General features: G+C 42.3%; 1 protein-coding gene across 1 annotated transcript in view; it reads right to left on the reverse strand.

Moving 5' to 3' along the window:
* Positions 1–662: 662 nt before the first annotated feature.
* The window catches only part of hs3st4 (heparan sulfate (glucosamine) 3-O-sulfotransferase 4), a 70,192-nt gene continuing 53,663 nt past the window's right edge, over positions 663–17,191 (reverse strand). The window contains exon 2 of the mRNA XM_041957373.1: positions 663–1,317. Coding sequence (XP_041813307.1) covers positions 663–1,317 — 655 coding nt within the window. The remainder of the gene's footprint in view (positions 1,318–17,191) is intronic.

Consider the following 17,191-nt stretch of genomic DNA (forward strand, 5'->3'; position numbering starts at 1 on the left):
CAATACTGACACTGAGTAAATCAACACTTTGGTAAACTTGACTGACAAAAAAAAAGGATTGTCTCCACTCAGAATATGGACAACTAAAAGGATGAGCACGTCATAGGATTATTGGACTATAGCACGTCTATCGTTTTTCTCTTTTCTCGTTCTTCTGAAGCAGCAGGACAGTGTGAAAAGACAATACAGAGCGCTTCGTGGCCTTAGCCATTGAAATAGAATATCTTTTTGTACTGAATGCTGGTGAGTGGGTGTGAGGGCAACAAACTGCAGGAAAGTAAAGGGAGAAGAAACAGGCAGAGTTTACCCTTAGGGCTCATGAGGTAAGGACACTTAACTCATCGCATGCATTGCCATAGTCAACATGATTTCTATATCAGCTCTATGCTTTAAAAACCAAATGAATAAATCATCTCCTTTTCACAAATATAAATATATTTTATGTTTGGTATATACAATAATGATTTGCCATCATCAACAACATTAGTATTGAAGGGAGAGAAAAAGCATGTCAGTAAACTCTTGCTAATGGATACAGACACTGCAAAGACAGCCATGATTGATTGGCGTGCTCAAGCACTCTCTCTGAAGACGAAGCGGGACAATAGTAGTTTTATTGAGAAGGCTGGTGGTGTGGCTGCGCCGTGCCATGCCGCAGTCTACTAGTCCTGAGAGCTACGAGATTCACTGTCCTCCTCCAGCTCCCATTCAAAGTTCTGGCCGGTCATTTGGTAGAACATCATGTTAAAGGGTTTGTAGAACTTGTGCAGCCGCCGAATCACGTCCGGCTCGATTTTAGGGTGAGTTCTCCCTTTCGACTTGCCGAGGCATCTGGGAGTGCTGCTGTCCTCCGGCTTCTTCAGACACGGAAATCCTTTCGTTTTATTGAAGTAAAAGTGTTTGTCTGTGACGATCCGTTTGAGTCCCAAGAAGTCCTGCACTTTGGCCATCTCGCCCGCGGGATCCACGATGAGCCTCTCGCCGCTCACAAAGTGCATTTGGGAAAGAGGGAAATACTGCATCCAGCTCTCCAAGTGGAGCGCATATATTCCTATACGCAACGCGCTCCATGAAGCGTCTATAAGACCCAGCGTCCGGTTCTTAAAAGCCAGAACCTCGAAGGTGGGGATCTCAGGTTTCTTGGACAAAGTCTGTGTGTAGTCTGAAATGGCTCTAGTGACAGGATTACGCACCACAATAATAAGCTTGATGTCCCTGGCCATGGAGTGGATCCGCTTTGGGGCATGGTTAGTCACAAAGTAGCTGGGTGTCTTCTCCATGGTGATCTGCCCCTCCAGCGTCGAAGGCATCAGGTCTCTGGGAACACAAACAGGAAGAGAGAAAAAAGCAGCTTAGCGCGGGACTATCCGCAACACCTCTCGCAGTGCAAGTGAAATACCCAAGGACACAGTGCAAGCAAATTTGGTACATTTATTAAGCAGTACATTATTTGAAGTTACAAGTGAAAATAACTGTTATTATCACTGGACATTATGTTGTGAGGAGAAACATACAGCTAATTACATCCATGGAGTAATATGCAAGAGATAAAAGAAAGAAGATGAAACGGCAGGCAAGCAAGTATGCTCATTGCTTAATTGACTCCATCTGTGTTACTCCAGGAGCTGTTTTGGAACTTTAATAATGAGTTCGCTGCATATCATTAATACCGGGGTGCCTGGGGTATTGTTTTGTCATACATTTATTATGCATGCGAGGCTCACACTCTGTGCAGGCAGTCTTATTCCGTGTGCGCTTCCAATGCAATGAGAGCAGGCAGCTCTTTTCTTCCCCTCTCCGTAGTATGTTTAAGGTTAGGGGCCGTTCATTGAAGGCAGCAGTGATTAATTATTAGATTCAAGGTGATAATTTGCAGTACAATAGAAATGTCCCCGATTTGAGAAATTCATCCGGGAATAATGGGAAGCCATTTGCCACTGCCACCAGTATTATGTTCGACTTGGTCTGGGGGAATGAGTTGTAGGATGCGACAGTGCAGAGGCAAGTATATCATACGCACAGGAGCAAGTCTTGTTTCTATTTTTGTATCAATAATAAAGCATAGCATTCGCCTCAAGCAAATCCTTATCAAATGTTTACACTGATGTTCATTCCAATCCGTGCTGTTTTCTTTGTTTGTAGGCAATGTGATTCAGTGCTAAATTGGTACATTAAATCCTCCGTGAGACACGCCATTTATTTAACTACTAACAAATACGAGCACAGGAGCTCCACACTGTAACGTAAAGGGAAGCAGAATCCAAGCATGCACGTTGCTTTTGCCTCCACAAATTAAGTAATATTTGCTGAGAAATTAATGTATAAGCGGCCGACCGAAAGTCCAAATGATTCCATCTGGAGACTTGCAGAGTTAGTCCAGAAAAATTCTCCATAAACTCTGTAATAAAAGCTTTTTCCTTCTCCCCGCAAAATTTTTTCCATTAGGCTGCCCCGCACCCCAAACCTACAGTCGTAACGATATAGTCACATCAATCATTTGCATCTCGGACACATTCCAAATTAACTGTTCTCCAGCAAAGAATCCAATTTACTCTGCAAAACATAAGAGCTGTTATGCACATATCGACCACCCTCACACACACATGCACCCATGGACACTGGGCTGAAAGTCTCACAAGTGGCCGGGTAATTGCATCTCAGTAACAGTATTGCTTTCCTGATGGGTAATTTCCCTCCGGATTATGTTTGTCTCTTGACAGTATGGAACTGTGGTTACTTCTGGGCCTGTAATGGGATATTAAACATATCTACAGATAGCATAGTGACTAGAAAGAGTATTAGTTTTCATTATACAGCATCTTTTTCCACACTTTCTCCCTTACGGTAATGAATGGCTAAAGATTTTTGTAACCTTTCAAGGACTTTATCTCTGTCTGCCACTTAACTCAACTCCAGTAGGTGGTCTGAGGGTGCGGCATCACCATGTATGGTAATGAAAAAAAAAGGAAAGCTCCAATAGACCACATCAAATCACCTTGAAACAACCGGTATCCTACTGTATGGAGCTGCAGCATCTCACTGGTAATGTGCTGTGCATCTTTGGAGCATATCCAATCGGCAGGACAGATGTACGATGTTCAAGGTTACCTCTTTGAAGGCGTGCACATAACAAGCCATTGTCCTCATTGGGCTCAATGCTAATCATCATACATTTAATTATCAAGCGATGAAAACTGCACCAGCCGAATACCTCGCCGTGTTGCAGAGGCTCCATTCTGATTGGGAATCAGTCATGGATCATGTACGTCCAAAATGTCAGAGGGACGGCGAGGCGGGACGGAAATCAAAATGCTGATAAACAAGCTAATTTCTCCATGCGTGGCAAATGACTCCTCTGGCCTTGCAATGTGGTGGAACTGGAGTAAACAAGAGCAAACTGTTAACTCTCGCTTTCTTTTTCCTCGCCGCATCAACTGCATAGCTCAACACAGGTCATCCAGGTGGGTAGGTAAATAAAATCCATAGAGCAAAAGCGGCCCTGCGAGCCATCTGCTGTTTACTTCCTCAGGCCGATGACACACCATGTAACATTTACTTTGTCGCATACGTCCAAACCTTCATTTACTTAGAAAACAGAAGTCTGCCTCATACTTAAAGCAAGGAGGAACTTTTAATGATGTCTGCTATGAGACGCATGCTACAGTATGCCTACGAGAGAATTACCTTTGTTGCAATGAGAGATATAATAGATGCAAGTAAATAACACAGACAGACTCATAGCAGCTCATGCAGAATGTGACTCTGTGATAAAAAAATTGCTACATTTCCCTGGAAAACATCTGAATGCATCCTCATTACGTTGCCAAACTCGTAAAAGTGCTGACAAAATCCATTGCAAGCATATCCTTTAAACGTAGCTAAAACACTGTTCGAGTCTGACAAATAAATAATTGAGGAGAAAATAAACCTTTTAAAATTACATTTCTCCAGTCGCATTGAGGCCACGTACTCGAACTTAGGCAGGAAATCTATTTCACACTCACTCCTCATGAAATGTAGAAGATTTCGGCCCAGCCGTCTCTAAAGGTTGATTCATCTTGGAGAACGTGCAGTATACCAAATCACAGCATCTTTCCAGATCATCTCAGCTCTTCATGCCCCTCACCAAAGCGCTCTGGAACATGTCCAAGCATTTAACTCAATGTTTCATTACGTTCTGTCAAATTAGCGTGCGGGGAATATTTTGAGGCATGATGAGGTGAGGGATCGTGCTAATTTACATCCCGGCGCCCTAATAGGTCCAAGCTGTTTCCGGACGTACCGCGTTTCTCCAGAGAAGCGAAGTTCTTTCTAATAAACTCCGGCAGAGGAATAAAAGCTCCCCAAGTCTCTCATTTGGATTGATCACGGCTCCGCTGCTGAGTATCAATCCGCCGAGCTTCCTCCATGTCATGTCAAATACAATCAATTATTCTAAAGGAGTCCACTCATAATAAGCTCCTGAGTCCTCGGAGAGCACATTTTGGAGGCGTTTCGGTGATGCGCGCAGACTGCTCTAATCCTCAAAATAATTCCTAAAAAATAATATGATGATATTGAGGCAGAAATATAGAAACGTCTAATTTTTTTTTGTCTTCTGTTAATATTGACCCAGCGACAGAGACTAATCCCTCTGTTAGGGAGGAGAGGGAAGGAACATATTTAATTTATTTTAAGTATTAGGCAATTTCTCAGTAAACCAGCCTCAGCTGTCAGTGCAGGCAGACAGCAGAAAGTAGAACGAAAGGTAATTGTACTGAGGTGCAACTCTGATTGCAAATATCAACCGAGGGTGTAAGCGGCTATTCATCAACAACAGTCAGTCAGGACATTTGAAGTGAGAGATACTGTGGTCAGTTTGCAATGAATAATCCCATTATTACACTGTGAGTGACATGTTTGTGATTACAGCAGTACAAAGAACAAAGACACTGGTTCGCTGCGAAGTGGAGAGAGAAAGAGAGAGAAAAAAAAACAGTTGGTCAGATGAGTCATTCTTCACTCGGCTCTCAACAAGTGGATGCGTACATGTTTGGCACACATAGCAAACAAGCCTACAGGCCACAGCGAAGGGTCTTAGTGGGTCTGTTATGGAGTGGGAGGTATTGTTTTGTCACGGTTAAGGTGCAACTTTCAGGAGGAAAACAAATACAGAGTAGGCTGCCATTCTCAGTGATCAGATCGGGCTCAAGTAACGGCGGAGAGTTTGCTTTGTTTTTGTTTTTCTCCACCGGATTCTGACCTCCCCACCTGAGCGTAGAGAACGGATCCTTTAGGTGGGCTTGCCTTGATGCTGTGCTGGATCTAATTATGTAAGACCTGTAGACCTACTGCAGGTCAAATTGTGAGTTTTTCACATGTATATTCTCTCGTCTTAGTGTGAGTCAGAGACATGTGAAACCGACATTCTCCGAAGCAAACATGACTGTGAGCATGATAAAAAATAGCGGCAACAGTGGACTCTTACAGGCGATGAAGCAGCAGCATGTTTCGTCACATCTCTTTGATCCATTCCTGTCTGCACATTCTTTACTTTCTACATTGGACCTGTAATGACGCTGCATGTGGTGGAAAATCAACTACAACAGCCACCTCGCCCTGACACGTATTATTCACACCTTGTTCTCCAATTAGTACACTACTTATTTTTCACACATTTATTCCCACACCAGTAAATGCATGATGATTTTTTGGGGCGTCTACCGCATGTAAGTATGCTTCATAGTTAAATGTTTTTTTTGTCTGTTTTAGTTGTAGTGAGTCTGCGCAGGGTGTTTTATTTTGAAAATTTAGCGGCTTCTACGCTGTTCCTGTGTCTGGCTTCCTGTCTAGCTCGATCTGCTCCGTGCAGAATGACTCGTCATTCGTCCAAAATAGCCTTGACGCCTTTTCTCTGCTTTTGTTATTTCAGGTGACAAGGGTGATGTCACTAATGATTGTGCACCAATCGGGATTCAGGAAATGTTTACATCAGAATGTGATGACGTCAGATAAAACCACATCGACACAGTCCTGATGAGGCCGTTTTGTTTTTTTCCTTGTTGCTTATTTAGTCAAGAAAATTGTTTTGAAGAAATACTTCACATCATGCTGTCGTCCTTCAGTGTAACACAGGGCTCAGCTCTACAAAGTCCAGTGAACCAGACCTTGATGGATCACAGACTACATGTTTTTGAGTCCATCATCTCACCTACACTAACTCACCTTCAGATCTCTCAGTAAGAAATGCTGAACTTTTCTGAGCCTAGTGGTGAGATTCCTGCCAAATTATCCTGTCATAAATTAATAATGTTATTAATCTAGCCTACATTATTAATGTCGGTCCCTCCTGAGTACGTTTAGTTTTCGCGACACGTAAGCCGCGTTTGTTGAACGGCAGGACGAAGGAAACGGCGAGACTAATTAAAACACAACACAGCCGGCCTAAATAAGCCCATTATACTTGTACTTGTGCAGGACTGTGGGCTTCAACAGAATAGTTGAGGACAGAAGTGACAGCTGGTCCTGATCAAAACCTTATTCCCCGCTCTCTTCCGGAGATCCCCTAAAGACCACCCCACTTCCAACAGTGGGCGAGCCAGGTACTTCTCTCCCCACATCGCCAGACTGCAGCACTGAGATCTGAAGCTGTGTTCAGATGCCCTTTGGACATAAAACATCATGAAATACAGCGCGGCGACGAGGGAAACTATGAGGATGTTTGGAATCCTGCATCATTAGCCCATAACAGTGCACATGAGCTGGGAAATGAGTCTATTTTTAACTGTATTAAAGTCTGGGGAGAAAATGCAAGCAATCTTATCTCATATCAGAGACTCAAGGGAGGATATTGCTTTTTTCAACTTCAGTGTCTGGTTTTAACATTACTTGCTATAAAAAGCCACTGATTTCTCTTCACAATCCCAGAAATAAATATACAGTACAAACCTTAAACCCAAAAATACAATTCTTACATAATGGCTCATCTGTGCCTCTTAATAAAACAGCAGCAGTCTGCCACTCGCCTGAAAGACGATTTTCTTCCTTTATTGTGCCTTGCTTGTTTGTTTATTTGCCTTTGGATAAGCTGATGAGAGCACTTCAGGCAACACTCATTCAATTTGATCACAATTGCCCTCAATATTCTGTTATTGATGTTGCCACTACAACAGCAAGCAGCCGTGATGTGCTGCTCCCTGCACCAAACGCGCCCATAATTAAAAAAAAGAGCACTCGCTACAGTCATGATCATTTATTGACCAGAAACAGAACATATGCACAATAATAACGGGCCAGTCAATCGGCAAATTACAGTTAACCTAAATATCCTGTCAGTGGTGTTTCACTTAAGAAGTCTGACTTTTATCTGCATTAAAACTGATTATTTCAAGATTTCTTCCAACAGTCGTCTCTCACAAGTAAAAACACTCGCAAATTGCGTATTAGCTGAAAGAAAAGCACAAAACGGCGAACTGTAATTGGAAGTCACACCTGAATACGTCAGAGTCAAAGGCTAAAATTTACATCCCGGAAATGTTGCCGATCCAGCTCAGTTAAGCAGAACCAATTAATATGACAGTCTGAACATGATAGATTTCCTTGCCTGAGAAAAATGGCCGAGACTTCAGGATCCAATCATTTCGCTGAAGTTGACCGCAGATAAAACTGTGCACTGTCTGACCGCAGCATACGAAGTAGCATTTGACATGAATTCTCCTGCACTGCTCACTCGTGCTCCTTTTGTTACATGACGTATTCATGAGATCTGATAGAGCATACTTGTATTAAGTAGGTTCATTTAAGGTCCAACTGTATGTGTACAATTATTAGAGGTAATTTTCAAAAAGAGAGCATTCCCAGCATTTGGGATTTTTCATTTTCAATTACACACTGTGTGCACCAAGCCGGCGGAGATACAGCATCTGACAAGATGACAAGATTGAAGGGCATCAATTACTGTGTGGATAAACAAGTGGCTACAGAAGATATAAACTGCCTTCCATCAGGGCGTAGCCATATGGCTGAAGCCATCATCACAAACAAATGGAACAAAACCGGTCGTTAAAGACAGCAAATTAAACAGCATCTGTGTCTGATTTCCTTCGCTGCAACAGGGAGCAGAAAAGGTGAAATTGTGAATATGATCTGTTGATACAATAGCTGCTCCTTCCTGTATGTTGCCCTGAGCTATGTCGACCTTGGTGTGGAGAAAGCTTATCGGAAAGAGAGGGCTTCTACCTTTTTTTTTTTCAGATATCCAAGAGGTTATTTTACCTGTCACAGACACGTTTTTCTCCATTTTTCCCAATTCATTATGGAGCTGTAGGTCAGTGTGACACCACAGAGGAGGAGGCTCCACAAACTCCGTCCTCTGAGCGACAAATTAGTGCACATAACCAGTAACGCAGACAGAACTTGATTCAGAGAATTTGGCAGTTCTCCCCTTTTGTGGAAATTTAAGGCAACTCTCAAAATGTCAGGATGAATATCAGAGCAAAATTATGGCAGGGAAACTTGTTACTTTTGCCATTTGTCATATCACAAAAATTGGCAATGTGTGCCATAAAACGGTTGGGAAATGTCAGCGACGGCCTGCAAAGAGAACAGTAATACTACCCCTGGCTTTACATATTACATCAACCTTTAGGTGTTAGCATTTAAACACAAAATGCAGCATTTCTACAAAAAATAGACTTTACCAAATGGACTGTAAATATGACACTGTTGGAAGTTTGTTTGTTTGAGTTCAAGTCTAATCATGGCAGCATTTTAACCTCAGTTCACTCGAGTTTGTCTCAGCGCTGCCGTCAAAGGGAAACAGTGCAAGTTTGTGTGTTTGTGTGATGATTCTTTGTCACAACTTCTGGTCAACGAGCGACGCTTTGATCGATTGTTTTGGTTTCAGCCTAAAGCAGAAGACTCCATCCAAAGCAAGCCACCTTCCTGAAGCCGCACATTACAGCTAGAAATCAGTACAAAGTTGATTATTAATAAGCAGTTTTTCTTTGAGCGCAAGAGAAATGGCATCAAAGCACACATGATGACACACAAGGGCCTTTTTGTTGCCAGACTTTTAATCTGAGAGTCAAATAAAAAAGATTCTTCCAAGAAGATTTAACATGTTTAACAAATGAACAAATTCAACTTGATAGCTGGAATAGAAATGAGTAGTTTTGCTGCATTTTGCTGTCTATCTCAGGCAATTTTCAAGCTCAGCGGGACTTTCACAGGGATAAATGGTGTGTGAGTCTCGTGCTTTGTCATGAATTGAAATGAGGAGGGAAATGAGGATTACAAAGCAAACTTGGTACGTTGTGATTCAAGAGTCTCTGTGCAGCCTTCACTTTCATGTCTGAATTCCTCACTTGGCAGTGGTGTTAAATGTCCAGCCTCAACGCTGATGAGACCTGCCTCCAGCATGTAACTCTCTTTGTGCCCGGGCCAGTGAAGACAAAGGCCAGGTCCGGATCAGATGCACCAGACTGTGTGTAGTGCAAGTCTGGCAAAGAAAAAGAAGAAGAAGAGGAAGAAAAGCCTCGGAAGATTCTGTAATGACGTGTGTTACCTCCTTGTTATGCATCCATTAGGATAATTAAGACTATATCTACAGTGTCTCTTCCTGCTCTTTTCCATTCCAAAATGCCCCACATTTTCAATTCTAATATCTTTTGTTCTAAATTGAATCATTAAGGTGATTTAATGAACAGTATTGGAGTAATAACTGAAAAAAAAATGTCATTGACTTGTAATTCCTCTGTATGTCCACTGCAGCAGCACCTCCATCACTAGAAACACCACCATTGCCTTGTGACTCCTGTTCGACCCCTTGTTATAATGGCCACATGTGCAGCAGCACACTGACATGGCACCGCTGGAGTGTCTGTTTATCCTGCTATTTAAATAGTGGGGCAACTTGAAGGGCTTTAAAACGAGTTCGGGAAGGGAAAAATGTATGCGAAGCGTTTGCTCAGCAGTTTACAGCTGCAACTGGTCCGCAGCTAATGTGACAAACTAGAATGATTTCCTCTCTTGAGGGGGGAGTGAGTCTATTCTAGTGGGCGAGTGTGGAAACCTGCTGGTGTGTGTGATTTCACGCCGTTTCGGATGATCCCCCATCGTATTTCCGATCCTGTGCTCGTAGCTCTTTGTAAACCCTGTATTTCATTTTGAGCATGGTGTGAATCATGCGTGATAAGTTACTGTACAGCATGTTGATGCTGCTGGTAAATAATCAGACTGTTATTCCTGTTAATGACATCCTCACCGAGCACTGCAGGTATGTGTTAATCCTTTTAAATATTATCTGGGCTCCAGGTATTTTATATATATAGCTCCAGGAACGTCTCCCCCATACGCATGCCTGGGAATGTGTCGCACTTTGATCTTTGGTTTGGAAAACCTCCAAGATATTTGCTCCCAACAGGCAGAAAGCGGAGGGGAGGGGGAAAAAAAGACAGGAGAAATGAGTCTGTTACCTTTTGTATGAGAGATTTGCAGCTCCCTCTATCTCTGTTTCTTTGCCCAACGATCGCTTAAACACGACCAAAAGAGTGAAACAGCCCCGCCAGTCACCGCGTCACTGTCGCACTGTGCCTTACGTTGGCGTCAAAAGAACACGTTCTCATTCCGGTCAGCAAAAAGTCAGACAAATAAAGCTCGCTGAGAACCATCGCAGCTCGATTAGGTTTAGACAGTAAAACCACTCAGTTAGGTTTTAGGAAAAAATCGAGTTTCTGATTGTTGGTTTCACACAGGAAGCGAACGCCAGTCTCCTGAGTGAAAGTGCTGCGTTCGACCTCCTCCCAACGCGATCGCTCATCATGCTAAGTTCATCGTTTGCTTCCATCATTATCGCCCCCGTGCCGGCGCCTTCACAAGCGCCAAGGCGAGGAAAAAAAACGTGACACTGACACACTATCCTCGACTGGATTGACGGGTCTATTACGTGCTCTGGCGTGAGAAAATACATAAACTGCACGATGGCGTGTCGTGTGCTGCAAAGGCACCTTAAATACCAATCAAACACTGTGGCACAGGTTAAATTCTTTCAGCTGCTGTGGCAGGTCATCTGGTTGGGTTGGCCCAGCACAGTGCTCACTGTAAAATATTGATGTGGGCTGTAGTCACAGAGCAGGGAAAAGGATGGAAATGGGTTCTCAGCAGATAGGAGGAAAAGCTAAAATGTGGTGAAACTGACATCGGGAGGAAACAGGTTATCAGTGCTAATTTTAGAATCCGCAGGAGCTTCTTAAATTCAGGTTCATTGTTTTTAAACGCCAGGACGGATGATTATTTGGTGCATTTATTTTTGTCTTGTTTCGTTAAATTAGCTTGTCAGGAACTTATCAGAGACAACATTAAACATTTAAGCGTTTAAGCTGCAGACGCTGATGTTACTCACTGGTGTGAAAGAAAAATATGAACTCCTTCCCAATTATTTTCTCACTATGACAAAAACATGTCTAACCTAAAATATTTACTAAGTTGCTCTGATTAGATTAGTATTATTATTCTTTATGCCATTATTCAGGTTGATTCCAAATTAATGAAAACAAGATAAAGCATCACACCCTTAGATTAAGGAATTGCACCCTGTTAATCCTCATAAAACCACAAAACCAATCCATCAATGGATCAGCCACAGCAGAGGCATGTATATCAGGCAGTATAGCACTCACCTTGTGAACCAAACTACAAACAAATGAGAAAGACACAGATGCTCCTGATTAAGTTGCTGCACTCTGAGACCAAAAACATGACACCGTGCATCCAAAAGCTCAAAGTTTCAGTCGTCGCTTCCTCGATGTTCCGCATCCATAAAGCTGCGGGCTGCCCTGCAGCAGTCTGATGGAAAAGCGTTGCCTGCCTGCGTGTGCCGCTCGTAAACTGTAATGTTTGAAGCTTGTAAATAAAACTCGTTGGTTAAAGTACTTTTTAGTCGTAAATGAAGGCATAAATAAAAAAGTTTGCTGATTTGTTGATGCGTGTGAGCAGGAGGCGCTGATGAAACTACTGTATGTTTCTGTGAGAGCGTGTGATCATCACACCCGCATCTGAACTTTCATTTACAAGAAAAAAAAACAATTGATTGTCATTGATTATTATACTAATCTCCTTTTTAACTCATTTCTATCATCGACAACAGTGCTTATGAACCGCTGAACCTTTAACCTTGTCTTGGCCTGCTTATTGACTGTGCTGAGAAAGCTGCTGGGAACATTACGCATTATTGTTATTAACAATACACCCTTGAATCCTCAGTGTAAATGAGCGCACTGAGGTTTACAGACACACACACACACAAACACTATCCGTAACGTGAGGGACAATTCACTTTAGCATCAGCGTGTCCTGTCAGAACAGCTGGAACAGTCTAGAGGGAGCGCTAATTTATAGCGCAGCCGCGAGCTGAACTGTTGAAAACAAATTACAAGAGCAAAATACAGCTTATGAACGAGAATTTGTGGCAATTTAAAAGCAGAGTGTGAACAAAATGACTGAGCTGCTAAACTATCAATCAACCAAAAGCCATTCTTCATGCCAGCATTTCCCAATCATGTGTCACAGCTGAAAAGTCTGTGTGTCTCTGGACTTAAAAAGTCGACACTATGATGCTTTGATTCAGCAAAGAGATGAAAGAGCGAAATCCTGTCCAAGATTAAAACCTTTAAGATAAATTAAATGTGGCAAATACACGAGAAATGACAAACAACAGATGATGTGGACGTCTATTAGGAACAGCAGCGCAGCTTCAATTAGGTTTCTTGTCAAAATGCATCTTATATGCAGGGATATTTTTAAAAGTGCATCATTTTATGTCCCTGTGATCTAAATTTGTGTTGGGCTTAAAGGCAGGCAGAGATGTTTGTACTACTGTAACATCTGGATGCAACGAAATAGGCTGCTAAGAATGTTATAATCATGCAGACAAGGCCTAAGCTGCTCCATTACGGGCTAAGCTGACCTATCAGAGGGGCTTTTGCTAATCCAAATTGTGCTTTAGCTGGCAGAGATTGCTCAATTCAAACAGTCTGCTGGGAGGAAAAAAAAAAAAAAGCTGAAATAGTTCACCTTCCATGTGAGCTGCTATCATTTATAGATATGTATCTCCCAGTGTCATGTATGTGCAGAAAAGCTGAGCTATTTTCTCCCATTTCTAAAGCTCATTTTCATGGTGGATATTCTGTTTGCTTACCAGCTAAATTCCAGCTATGACCAGTTCAGCTTGCCTTAAGCGTGCTTTTCATTTGACACACGCTTAGTAGCCTCAGCTGCTGCACGTACGTCATACTCAGATGAGCTGAATGACAGTTATATTTACGAGTGCAGACAGGGGGACGCACAGAAAAGGTTCTTTTATGTAGGATTTACGGTGTTTATGTCGAAGCACATAAATGTTTCTCTTATGTGCGCCTCTTTTAAGGGGGTCTTTTTTTTAACAATCGAAATGCAGAGTTTTGCTTCCTCAAACGCTCCTTTGTCTTGTGGGAGTTTTTATTTTTACTGCCACCAGCCACTAGGTTAGCTGTTACATTTCCAAAGCTGGTATGACTGCAGCTAATATCAGCAGCTCACAGTTGGCTCCACAGACACACTCTGTAAGCCAGGCTGACATGACACTGGGGAAATTAATTTGCTACAGTCATATAATGGTTGGTTATTTAATCACTGTTAGATTTAATCTAACACCTTAATCTCAATGGGTTGCTTCTCCTTCTGGAGTTTCATACCTGCAAAGGACTGAAAGGATTAAACAGAGTCCACTATGAAAAGGACCTAAGTCTGCAGTAAGAGTGGGTTCACTGTGCTGTCAGAAAGCAAATGGTGACTAAACAACCATTACATAAAATGTCTCTCTTTCTGTCATTTAATCATTCTCAGGATCAGAGCATTGCAAGTTCCCTCTTTCACCGACTCAATGCTGGGCGAACACCAACCAAAGACCTCAGCTGACTGCACAGAAAGCCTCTGCAGGACCTCTAACCTGGCTGTTCCGCATTATTTCTGCTGGTTACAGCCCCAAACCAACAGAGAGATGTTCTTTATCGCTGGGAAAATGGACAGACAAACACCTCGGCCGTGAAATGGCTGTTGCAAGTCATTGAACATCTCGCTGCTTTTCAATACTCAAGATGGGAGATATGAGGATGTAATCCTTGAATGGATCTTGGTATAGCCCTCAGCCCTTTGAGCAGCTTGTTTGAGGACTTCCAGTAAACCCCTGTACACACCCTTAATCTCCCCAGCAGAGGTAGTTTGACACAGTGAGTGAATCTGCCATAAACACACATCACAAATGCAGGATAATGTTTTAGAGATAACTTGTGTAATCCAGGCTGCCAAAGGGAGAGCTTAAAGAGAAATGTGTCAAATGTTTATAAAACCGAATATTAAACTTTAATCTCCAAAGGCTTTTTTCTATTGTTGTCCTCGTATGTTCTGCTCTATTCTCGGAGTAAAGGGAACATCAATTACAATTCAATTAAAAAGCAATGATTTAAGCGCATTTTAAATTCTGGGTTTGAATATATTCCAGTTTAAAATCAGCACAAAAGACAGAATACGTCTTTGAATAAATGTCGGCGATTAAAGAAAATCCAGGTGCTAAAACGATATTCAGCGAATAAAGTAAAGTCATCTTCATCCAGATGGTTTCTCCAAGTCATTTCAGGGAATGACGGAGTGCTTCAGTGTCACCCGACAATTTCAAATTAATTTAGAAGATGTCAACTAAGAGCAAAGTGTAAAAGATTGCAGTTATTATTAACAGAATAACCTTAATAAAATACACTTTAAATGTCCTCTGATCTGGTTTTTACTTGTGTTGTTTCTAAGTGTCCATTATTTGAATGTTTAATGTGCGTTACTGGGATTCAGCGTTCGTAATAAAATGGAGCATTTGGGTTATAGGGAGGGGTGAATTTCAAAATAAAGCCAATGATTAACTCCTTAGCTGGAGCAGTCACACTCGATCGCCCCCACAGGCGGCTTTGAACAGCACTAGGTCGCATTTTCTCTGACTGCAAGTCGGAAATAAAGCTGAAGCAATCACTGTGTTACTTGCGATGTTTTGTCTGAACAATAGCTGAGATGAGACACAATTCTGATCCGAACGGTAACTCTGTGCCACATGAGATGATGTATTGGCACAGCTGGCTTGCAGAGGTGACACGGCTTAACACGTTCGGGCCATCAGCGTGTATGCTTCACTGGACCTTTCCAGTCAGAGGCGTCGCACAGCATCAGAGCAAACAGCCCAGATAAGACCCAACAGCTCAGGGCCATGCAGAGTATGGCATGTGGCTGCACCACCACAGGAACCGTTTGCTTTCGGGCAACATATGGTTGGTGCTTAGGAAGCCATGCAGCCTGCTGCAGCAGCACCACTTACACCTGTGGGAGGCGAGTATGTGGCCTCCACACTGTACGCCAACCTGCTGCTCAACAATGCCACTGGAAGCCGCATCTCTGCGCAGTCCAAAGATGAAATTAGATTGTGACGAAAGCCCCGGTGTCAGCCGCATCAGTTATTCCCAACAGGTGTAATGGTTCAACTTGAAATGTGACATCATTCCCGACCAAATCGGCGCCGCAGCTTGGCTGTTTATTTGGCTCGCACCTCTGCCAAAGAAAACTTGCTGACTGGATAATGCACTGAGAGACACGCTGTGTACCATCCCCGTGCACATACTCATAGACTGATAAATGCATATTTTCAAAGCGATGAGTAGATGGTCCGATGAACTTAACTTCCTGTTGTCCTTGTATCATGTTTGTTAATATTTACTATATTAAAATGTGAATTAAGTGTTTCTTTCTGCACTTCTTCTATCAAACGCATCCCAGCACATTGGCTGTATCCTGTAGCCACAGGGGGGTAGCTCTGATTTTATTTTCTGATGGAATATATTTCAACGCTCTACCTGATTAGGGCCCTTCAAATGATAAGGCTGAGTAAGAATGTCATTACTGCTGTACATGTTGACAGGTGTGCATTTATTTTTTGAGATGCAAATGTATTGCTGACCATGAAAATCCCTTAACCAACACTTAAAGCAGGTACACTTCCAGCACAGAGGATAAATGAGTCAAAGCAAATTATCCATATGGGATGCGTAGCATGTTTTAATTAGTTGCAAAAGCTGCTCGGCTATCCCGAGCTGTCTGCATTTTACATCAGTATTCAATTAAGCACTGTGATCAGATGATTTGGCAGGACAAACTGCATTGCGGCTTTTTGGTGCTTTTCCCGCTGTAACGCGAGAGACTCTTTCGCTGAAGGTATGTTACAAAGACGGAGCTTTTCCTAATGAATGTGGTCATCCGGCGGATACTCGTACCCGCTTGCCATTGTCAATAACACACGGCGAATTCTCTTTCTGTCTTTCAAAGCTGACCAGTTCTTGAACTCTCCACGTTACGCTGTGGTGGCTGTGGACCCTCCCCTTACATGAAGAAACGCTCCAGCCATGTGAAGAATATAATTTTAATATCAATCCACTCTAATGGATGGAATTGGACACCGGGGTGTGTAAAGCTATACAATAAATTAATTGCCTAATGACTCTTGCACATACAAGCAATATATTGTAATGATAGCAGCGATAAAATGGAGGACTTCTGAAAGGCTCAAGCTTTAGAACAAGAGCCCGTTGTAGCTCCCCGTTAGCGCACATGTCTCGCCATCTTTCAGCGGCATTTCAGACGTCATTCACAACACAATGTGACTCCACGTTTTCTTCAATCAGGATCTGTTTATGCGATAAATGGGAAGGAAAGCTCGAATCAATTTCGCCAATCAGCCCGTTCAAATGCCAGAAATGTGCTAAAGGAAAACAGTTTGTCTCTTCTAGCGACGTATGATTATCACCACTAGTCAGAAATTTAGTGTAAATGAGGCTTCGGAATGAAGTGCAAGAATATCCAGCTGCTATTTCATTTACGTGTAAACTGTTACAGCTTTAGCCTGAAACTGCTGCCAGGAAGACAGTCATTGGTGTTATTTTGATCATTTCAAGAACGGTGGCACCTACATCTGCATGTATTTATTTGCAGACTTTACACTCCATTCACTTCTAAAATTATATATATATATATATATATATATATATATATATATATACACACACACACATATATTACATGTATTTTGTGTACTTTAGGTCTGGTTGTTTTTCAGGGTTTAGGTTAGGTTACTTCGGTCCACTTAAGA

This window comes from Chelmon rostratus, chromosome 17 (assembly GCF_017976325.1).
Source record: "Chelmon rostratus isolate fCheRos1 chromosome 17, fCheRos1.pri, whole genome shotgun sequence".
NCBI classification, from domain to species: Eukaryota; Metazoa; Chordata; class Actinopteri; order Chaetodontiformes; family Chaetodontidae; genus Chelmon; species Chelmon rostratus.